The sequence below is a fragment of the Anopheles stephensi genome, chromosome 3, assembly GCF_013141755.1.
Source record: "Anopheles stephensi strain Indian chromosome 3, UCI_ANSTEP_V1.0, whole genome shotgun sequence".
Lineage (NCBI taxonomy): Eukaryota > Metazoa > Arthropoda > Insecta > Diptera > Culicidae > Anopheles > Anopheles stephensi.
The window spans coordinates 28,167,510-28,177,747 of NC_050203.1; the positions used below are offsets into that span (position 1 = coordinate 28,167,510).

The 10,238-nt window shown below is 45.1% G+C and overlaps 1 protein-coding gene across 3 annotated transcripts; it reads left to right on the plus strand.

Annotated features, from left to right (window-relative positions):
- Nucleotides 1-511: 511 nt before the first annotated feature.
- Nucleotides 512-2,656, plus strand: LOC118513220 (putative ferric-chelate reductase 1 homolog). 3 transcript variants are annotated; one of them, XM_036058742.1, is made up of 7 exons: nucleotides 512-861; nucleotides 922-1,027; nucleotides 1,140-1,197; nucleotides 1,293-1,527; nucleotides 1,625-1,737; nucleotides 1,830-1,889; nucleotides 1,956-2,656. In XM_036058742.1, the coding sequence occupies exons 2-7, from the start codon at nucleotides 978-980 to the stop codon at nucleotides 2,046-2,048; spliced, it is 609 nt and encodes a 202-aa protein (XP_035914635.1). In that variant the 5' UTR covers nucleotides 512-861; nucleotides 922-977; the 3' UTR covers nucleotides 2,049-2,656. The 3 variants fall into 3 exon arrangements, with proteins under 3 accessions (XP_035914635.1, XP_035914636.1, XP_035914634.1); XM_036058743.1 differs by having other exon boundaries at nucleotides 512-828; XM_036058741.1 differs by having other exon boundaries at nucleotides 516-765.
- Nucleotides 2,657-10,238: the final 7,582 nt, after the last annotated feature.

Here is a 10,238-nt window from a genome sequence, read left to right on the forward strand (position 1 = left end):
ATCATCATCATCACCGATGGTTGCGTTTATGAGGCGCAAGTCTACAAGATAAAGGGCCGCACACTCGGCTCATGTGTGTTGCTAGGTCAAAACACGGCTCACATAACAGGCTCGCTCCACTCCAAAAACGCGGGAACGATTTTTAGCCTTTAGAGTAAGCTCTTGCCGGCAGTACACAGAAGAACTACCGGGTCGGGATGTAGTGGACAAGATTATGCAGGTTTTACTTAGCCAGCAGTATTAATCCTTAAGACATCTTGTGCAATTTTGTCATTAGTTGCCGTAAGAATGGGTTTACTTTTCGTTGTGCCATTAACGCTGTCGTCGTTATCACACTCCGCCGCCATATTGATACGGGAGGGTTCTATTGGTCAATTGTGATACCGTTAATAACGTCCGCCGTGTAGCGTCGGCGTATCTTCGTGTCCGCGGTCATCATTACACGCGGACCTCAACGGGCTGCCGTTAGGTGGAAACGGGCGGCCGCTTGATAACGATTTCCCATCCACAGACGGGCGCTGATAACGAACGTTGGGTGGGAGGCACTCGGTTCCCGTTGCGGCTATTACTAACGAGACCTCCGGCAGCGTGAGGCTCAGTTTTCAACTATCCGTTTGGCGCAGCGGGCTGACCACCTGGGCTTGCGAGTGTGTAGTAACGGCGAGGTGAATCCGTTTCGGCCGGTGGCGTTTGCCAGCAGCAGCAGCAGCAGCATCGTAACGGAACAGATTGTGTAGAACAGGCTTCGTGAAACGATGGCAGAAGGTGCGCAGAAGTGATCCTTGCAGGCAGGCCGGCCGGCCGGCCAAACCCAAACTGACAGCCGATGTCAGTGTCTCTGTTGTATTGCATCGAGCAAATGTGTGCACCTGCCAGTTTTTCGCATTCCCATACTCAAATTGGCTTCGTCTAATGTTACAGGGCACTCGCACGACCACGACCATCCCTCGGTGCTGAAACGGTTGCACGGTACGTTCATGGTAATTGCTTGGGTGTTCTTCAATTCTCTCGGAAACACCGTTGCAAGGTAAGCCGTCAGTTTGTTTTTTGGTGCTGGGTGAAATATTAAACCAACCCCGCCACACACCGGAGAATGGCTTTCCAAACGTGTGTTCTGTATTCTACGAATTTCGTTTTAGATACTTCCAAAAAACATGGACCAACAGACAGTACTTCGGTGTGCCGGTGTGGAGCTTTGTAAGTTGCAAGCGCTGATATGGAAAGTTACCGGGAACTCGAGATTTTATGGGCCTTTTTCTTTTCCTTTATTCGCTCCATCCCATTCATCATAGTACCACCGGATCTACATGATGGCCTGCTGGACGCTAACGTGTGCCGCCATCATCTGCATCTTCATCGATCTGGAGGGCTTCGAGGCACACGCGCACAGTATCGTTGGGCTGGTGACGTTCGTCCTGGTGTTCGTGCAGCCCATCCTCGGCCTTATGAGACCGGCGCAACAGCAGGCCCAATCGGCGATTAGAATCTTGCACACTTTGCTCGGCCATGTCGCGTACATTCTGGCAGGTAAATTACTAACCCCATCTCTACCTCGTCTCAGCTAATTACTCTCCCGGTGATACGGTGCTCGTTTTTTTCTTTCGCCCTCGTCAAAACCCCACAGTCACGAACATGTTCCTGGGAGTTGGACTGGAATCGGCCCACATATCCACCACCATGTACGGGCTGCTCGGTGGTGCAGTCGGTGTTCACGTGCTGGCCCATATAGCTTTCAACGTAAGTCCTTCTCCCTAGGCGAATTGTACCGCCGAGTGCATTCATTAATGGTAATTTACACGTTGCGTTCTTCTCGCTCCCAAATGGGCTAGGTGCTCGAATATCTTACCAGGCGGAAGGGTTCCGAGCTGGACGTAAATAAGGACGCATCGGTAGGTAGTTCGGTGAGCGTTGTGACTTACCCATCCATTCTCATCACCTTCCTTCCTTCTTCAAAGTTTTCACGCTGGCGAAAAACTACCTTCATGGTGCAGCTGATTGCACTGTACGCGTTCAGTATCGTGAATGTGGTGTACGTGTGGCGCGAATAACACACGCTCCGGTGCAACGTTCTGACACAGCTGCTGCTTTCGTGGTTACATCCCATTTACAAAAAACCCAACCTTAAAACTGTGATGAACACATCTGTCTCAACTTGCTCCACCATTGCCGGCTGTGTAGGCACCACCAAGTTCAACCACGCACCGCCCTCCTCTCAAACGGTCCAATTGGTCATTGGAAGGATTTGCAAGATAAGACTGCAAACGATAAGCATTCACTATCGCAGAAAACATTTATGCTCCTCGATTGTTCCTCCAGTACACTGCGGCACTTCTAGTTCTTATCAAGCCTATGGTCCGTCTGGCATTAGCTCATCGAAGCTCGCTGTTACGGGCATAAGGTTTTGATAGTAACACGATTAGAGCATTTAATTGCCTATCAGGTGAATTGTGAGATCCACGATACCTCACAATCGCATATGCAACAAAGTAAAGTTTTTAATGGGCACGCATATGATAACGGTGCCTCCACAGCTGTAGGAGAACAAAAGCGAGCCGTTAACAGGGGGTAGAGGGGGTTCGGGGAGGAAAGGAAAGATAAATGTGTTTATATCTGATAAGACAGCATACTTACTAGCAAAATAAACGACTTCCTTCAACTGGTTCGTTTTATTATTCTTTGTGGACTTTCCCGTGAACGGTTTTATTGTGTCTCCTTTTTTATTTTACATTACTAAATTTTTCTTTTCCTTCTTTGTACTTTTATTCTTTATTTTTGTTATCTTTCTTCGAAAAGGCGAGTTTATTAAAATATTTGCCTTCGTTTGTCACTTGTTTTTGTCCTTTCTAATTTTCTAAATTGCTACACCTTAGGAGGAGCTTTAGGAACCTTTTTTTTCTTCTCATATGTGTGAAACTGCTGGCCATTTTTTCTGCTTCATAAGAGAAGCAGATAGTGTACTTCAAATTTGTCTGTCAGAATTTGACGCTGACCTGGCAATCTTGAACCAGGCGTTAGAGTACTGCACCGTACTTACTCTGTTTGGTGGGTCTTGCAATAGTTTCTTGTGTGCCAAATATGTTTGATCTCATCCCAAGGTTTTCTTACGGGGTCCTAGATTTCGTTTTATTTCCATAGTTTTTTGTTTTGGTTTCTCACCATTTTTTAAATTTTAATATTTTTTTGAAAACTTTCGATCCCAAAAACTAGTTCATTATTCTTACATATTCATTCAAACTTTTTTTTACAAGAGTGGCTATTCTTACTTTTTACAAAAATACTAATATTAAGTTAAAAAATTGTCAATATTTATTTGAAAATTCAACTGACTAACAATTCTCTGTTGAAGGTACTCAAAGCTATTTTAATGTTAAAATATAAACAGCTGATCAAAAACAGTACACTAATGAGAACAAGGAGATGCGAATACTTTTACGTTATTGAATTATTTCCTAGCTTGGATTGTTCTCACCTCATCAATATTAAAGTCACGATCGTGGAGAGCAGAGTCAGCCAATCGATACGACAGTCCATACGCGCCATCATGAAGGATCTCTGCATGTAAGAGGCTGCGTAGCTGGACCAAGAAGCGTACAGCGACCGCTGTAATACATGAGTGCCATCCAGGAACGTTGTTGGCCTAACGATTTACTAATCTCAGATGGGATTAAAACCCTGGTACTGCCATGTGAAGGCCGATGCCACTGTCGCATCCACCACCGTGCTGCCCGGTACGTAAATCAAAATTCGTCTCTTTGATTTCTGAATTTGAATCGCTGGATGGACTCCAGACGCGTCAGGGATCGAGTACCCGTAAGCCACTACCCTAAGCATGCATACTCTACTACTGATCAAACAGACGAGCAGTAGAGCGTTTTAGCCGAAGTCTGATCAGGTAATGTATTCAAGCATAGAAAACAGCCATGACAACATGTACTTGTCAATTTAGTACAACATCATTTTTGTCTATATCCTTGTTTTATTATAATTTTGAAACTCAAAAATACTAAGACGAAACTAATTCAAAAATATGCTACAAGCTTTAAAAAACTCAAATTCCCTAACGAACATATATGGGAAGCTGTTACAAAATCCCAAAAAAAAACATCCGGTCATGAGGTTTTAACAACTCATAATAAACACTCGAAGTTTATCCCACCGTCCTTTAGGATACCAGTTTTAAGGATGGAATTAGCAACAAAAACGCATCCAAACCTTGCATGGCCCTTAGCAGCATCTCAGTACACCTTATCCGCTTAGTGTTGGTTTGATGTAGAATTTTTTGGATGGTGTCTCATATGTTTTTATTTGCGTCCCACCGTTTTCAATTGTTTCTCACATGTCTATGTGAGCTCACTATCGTACAGCGCATTAGACTCGCCAGGCTCCGGTGGGCTGGTCACGTCATAAGAATGACACCGGACGACCCAGCCCGTAAAGTCCTTTTAGGCCGTCCACAAGGACAGAGGAGACGTGGTAGGCCCAAATTGAGATGGAGTGATGGCGTTGATGCGTCTGCCAGAGCAGCCGGGATAACGAATTGGCAGCAACGGCGCTGAACCGTGAGAGGTATCGAGGATTGTTGCAGCAGGCCAAGACCGCAAAGCGGTTGTAGCGCCTGATAAGTAAGTAAGTTTTCTTTTTACAAAAAATTATAATAAAAGAAGATGGATAAATGTCTTGTTCTAGTAGACTGGAGAAGAAAAAAGTTTCTCGTCTTGTTGCTCTTATTGCCAAACAGCCAAAAATCATGAGAAAGCGTAAAATAATTTCAAGAAGTCCTATAACAAGCTTACAATAAACTTCAGTGGTATTAGTTTTTTCGTTCTAATAAAAATGATGATTCTTTTCAGTTTAAAAAATAGTTATAGAATTTCCAACAACTGGCAACTGACTTGTGGATGAAGTAGAAATTTAATGCTTAATTAGTGCATCGAATTGTGTTACGATTTTTTAAGGACCTAGGATGAACCTAATAATCTAATGCATACCAAATATCACTCATCGCACTGCAAGCATCCACTATCGCGTGGAGAAATATAATCCTATCCCCAAATCCCCATCGCTTCTGAATCTGATATGCATCTTCCAGACAGCATCGCCGACCGCCTAATGTAACGAAACAGCATGCACACCAGCGCTCCAATTTCATTTTCCCACACGGCCCAACGACACAAAATCCTTTGCTGACCCCTGCCCCTGCTATATACCGGCTGCATGTTAATATCCATTAAAAATGGCATCCCACTGCCATGGTCGCGGAAAACACTAATGCTCGTCAGCTTTTTGCACGACGTGGCCTTTCACCAACCCCATCACGAGAGCAGTTTCGGGCTGTCTGACTGATGATGAGCAGCAGGATGGCTGGCCTGTGCTGCCCGTGCTGCATTACGCCGTATCAGGGTCAGACTATACCCGTTTCAGATCTCGGCTTCTCCACCACTCCGACACAAGCTCTGTGCTGCAAGTGAAGTGGAGTCCCTGCTTCGGAAAGGATTATTATAATTAGATGCGAATGCTGTTTGTGCTTCCGCGAAGGAAATTCCACACACATTCCCGATGGATGGTGGTGGAAAGACAGGCGTGCTGTATTTACATTTTCAATTTATTTGCTAATCATAAGATGAGTTTGTGCACTGTTGTGACATTATTAGGGAAGCCAGAACAGCTTTTATGCGTTGTTATGTGTGACTTGTACGTTGTTACGCGAAGCAATCGGTGTAGGTATTTGTTGCTTAAAGTTGTTTAATAGAAAGGTAGCATGCACCACGTAGTTCTATAGCTCTCCTGCACGTGCACTACTGCCATGTTTAGCTAATAATGAAATTTTGTGGCACCGAACAAGAGCCGAAAAAGCGTAGAACGAAACGCCAGTTGGCAAAGCAACTTACCGAACAACATGATTCATTAGTTTGGAAAATCTGTTCCTCTGTCCCACCCAGGACGGCAGGTGCATCTTGCAAGATGATCGACCAAGATTACAAACATCCCTTCCCCCCCTCCATGCGCATACGTGCCCGTTACACTTGCATAATAATCTGCACCAAGGCGCGTAACGATGATTTACGTCTCGTAGATACGGCGAAGAGTTTACCACTTTTGTCTAGCGTCCCGTACGCCACACCGCATCCCGGCACGCAAGACCCTATTCTGACTCGGAATAAATTATAAGCCATATTCCACTGGACCACCCACCCTCAGTTTCCGCCCTCGCAAGAAACTGCTGAAGTGTTCCATTCCCATCCGAAACACGGGCATTATTTCGCCTATAATGCTGATTTAAAACTTACCTAGACGCCGTCGGTGTACGTGTACGGATGGTGTGTGTATGTGTGACTGTGGTACGTGTTTCGTGCCGGGGAAAATACACAGCACATATCAACGGTTTTACAACCCCCCCCCCCTCCCCCACCCCCAACAAACGCTCCGAAGGCTGAACTTTACCGGGGATAACCCCGAACATGCGAACGAACGAACGAACGAACGTACCAGCGATGTTTATCTTTCGGGAAGAAAAACTTTCCATTTCCCCATAACCCATACCAACGGGAAGGAAGGCGTGGGGCGACAGGCCGGAAAATGCATGCCATCGATCGTATCTTGCACGTTGCGGGGCGTACGTAAACGAGCCTGATGCACGCACGTTGCGGTTTGCAGATTACGCTGCGAGAGTTTTGGAGGTTTTGGGATGCAATTGCAGCACAATAGCGACCGGTTGCATACATTTAGGCGCGACCCGGGGCTGGTAAAGCCCCGTGTACAGTGTGTGGCGTAAGCGCTGTGTAGAGTTGTAAATAAATATGGACAAAACAGAATTTGAAGCAAAACTCTGGGGCGGATAAGCGTTAAGCTAACAAACGGCTTTGGGTTTGCGAAAATCGGTTTAAATAATTTGAAAATTTGAAATGTTTGCCCTTATTCGTAATCCTGTGAGTACAAAGGCCAGAATAAGGGTGAGATTATATTATATTTTCAGAAAAAAAGTCACAAGAAAACGTTTCCTGCAAAGTAAAATTAATTTGTCCCAGTTGCATAGAGTGAAACCCGCCAGACAAAATCCCACACCTCCATTAAGCCTGTTCGTTGCGCAGTTTCGAGATTTTAGAGGCACTGCTACACCCTCCGAACCCACTAATCTCGCTAGCTAGCTGATGGCACACACACATCATAGATGTGTGCTTGATTCACACCGGGATGGTCGCATCATCCTAGGCAGCTTGTTCGGTCCCGTGAGCTCGTCCGTGTTCGCAAAAGCAGATACGGGAATGCGACCGCTGTTAATTATCTCACCACCGATAAGTACCATCCAGGCGCGCATTCAGCCACGCACGGGATGCAGTACAGTAGTCCCTCCCCGCCACCACCGGGTGGATCGATGTGAATGGATTGGCGTATTACGATGCTGCTACTGGTACGCTAACCACCGCTATTTCTGCTTCGTCAAGCCACAAGAATGGGTTGGGATTTTGTACAAAGCGCGTAGCACGCTGATGGTTTCAGCATCAGCAGCATCAGCCGTGATTGCAACACAACGCGCGAATTAATAAAGTCAAATTAATAGTTCCGTGCTCGAGCACCGACAATAATTTCGCTCTATAGCCATCTCGTAATCAGGAATTCGCGTAATTCTCTATTATTTTCAATTGTTTGCTACTTCTTTTTTACTTGTCTTAAAATGTTTTTAATAAATATGTTAAATATATGTTATTCGGTACTTCATGCCTTGCACTTTTATCGGACTCTACATCGAAGAATCTTCATACAAAAATAGTGTCATCTTTTCCCAGACAGCCTTTCGCTAGTTAACTGGGACCTTAGCTATGGCTACCATCGAGGAATAAATGTTTGTATTTTATGAGCTTTTTGTGAGGTTTGGCGATCACTTGATCCTGACTCTGGAATAGAGAGTGTCCTCTCCTCTCATAGCTTACTTACTTACTTACTTATCAGGCGCTACAACCGCTTTGTGGTCTTGGGCGATGCAACACTCCTCGATACCGCTAACGGTTTAGCGCCGTCGTCTGCCAATCCGTTATCTACGCCGTTCTCGCGGACACATCAACGCCATCATTTCATCTTAATTTGAGCCTACCACGCCTCCTCTGTCCGTGTGGATGGCCTGCAAGGAATTTACGGGCTGGGTTCGTTCGGTGTCATTCTTGTGACGTGACCAGCCCACCGGAGCCTGGCGAGTCTAATTCGCTGCACGATGGTGAGGTCATCGTACAGCTCGTAGAGCTCGTTCTTCCTCACATACGGGGCCAAAAATCCTTCTGAGCTTCTTTCTCTCGAGCGCGGCTAAGAGGGCTTTGTCAGTTTTGGACAGAGCCCATGTCTCAGAGGCGTATGTGAGTACTGGGACTATAAATGTTCTATACAGTCCCAGCTTCGTCCGTCACGACAGGTATTTAGAGTAGAGAAGTTTCCTCAGGCTGTAGTATGACCGGTTGGCAGCCAGCACCCGTGCGCGTAACTCAACATCAATGCTGTTCTCGGTGCTGACTTTTGACCCAAGATAGGTGAAGTTTTGGACGACTTCGAAGTTGCGGTCACCTATCTGTACTTCACCCCTGCGTAAATCAGTGTTTGTTAGCAGGGCCGCTAGTGTTGCCACCATCATTTTGGTTTTCGCCTCGTTAATCTCCAACCCGAGGTTCTGTGCCGCACGCTCGATCCTTTGATAAGCTTCTGCTACATAGGAGAGCTATGTTCAGGAGAGCCTCAAACCAATGATGTCTATGTCATCTGCGTATGCCAGGATCTGGATTGACTTATAGAAGATGGTCCCCAAAGTTTCCACCTCTGAGTCGCGGATGGCTCTTTCTAGCGCCAGGTTGAAAAGGAGACAGGCAAGCCCGTCTCCCTGGCGCAGGCCCTTGGTGGTAGCCAAGAGCCTTGAGAGTTTTCCATCCACCTTCACCTGGCATGTGATGTTGGCCATTGTCATTCGTACAAGCCTGGGTAAGCTTGGTCGGAATTCCAAAAGAGCTCATTGCGTCGTACAGTTTGTTACCCTGGCTATGCTGTCATATGCGACATTAAAATCAATGAAAAGATGGTAGGAGTGGAGCTGCTGCTCCGCCATCTTCTCCAAGATTTGCCGCATCGCGAAGATCTGGTCAGTGGTTGATTTTCCGTTTCGGAATGGGACAAGTCGATGTTGTAAGATAAGGGAGAAAATCTTGTAGGCGGTATTCAACACCGTAATACCCTTGTAGTTGCTGCACTCTAGCCTATCTCCCTTCTTGTATATGGGATAGATGATACCAAGATTCCAATCACAAGGCATCGATTCGCTATCCCATACCTCAGTAATAATTTGATGAATTTCCTGTTCGAGTACTGCACCACCGTTTTTGATCAGTTCGGCTACTATTCCGTCGGTGCCTGGTGCCTTGTTGTTCTTGAGCCGACGGATGGCCATTCGTGTTTCATCAGTGCTAGGTGGCAGTAGTATGATATCATCTGCTAGTGGAGCCTGTAGCTGTTCGTTCAACTGATCATTTAGCAGATTGTCCAAATAAGCCTATTGGACGTTGTTTCGCCACTAGCCGTTCATGTCTTCAAAAATAGCCAATCATTCGTTCATTCTTCAAAATATTCTTCATCGTTCTGACCCGTCAATAAAAAATTTACACCCTGGAAATTCTCTCTTCTTGACTTAACGTCCTGCTAGACCATGCCGATCATCAAATGGCTTAGACTTACCACGGCCTGATATCACGTAGTTGGAAACTCATTCCTCATTAAGGAGGAACGGTCCTCATCAATCTATACTTTATAGTCGTTCAACGCTATCGAAAGGCCAAAGTCTTCTTCTTGTCCAACTTTTTAATCTTTGTCCAATACCAAAACTATTTTGAAAATTTTGAAGCAGTTCGTAGCGTTCGTTAGGGTGTTCCTCACTATGTTCAAGGACACACAACTAATAAAGCTTCTATTTCAGTTCTGCTTTTGATCACAGCTCATAATATTTAATCTGTTCTTAATACACATTGATACCAATAAAACGATGGATATGACTTGATGCATTTTCAACACTTAGGACCATCGAATAATTGTGTCTTCTCAACTAGTTGTTTCAAGTTGAATTTATCTGTGTTTTATTAAATTTTTTACTCAATTTGCTGATCCCATTTATTAATTTTCTTTTGCAACTGAAAACATTTAACTATTTATACTGTTTTCTACCACACTTACCCCTTTTTTTAGGATTGGAAAACAAAAACAAAACAACAATG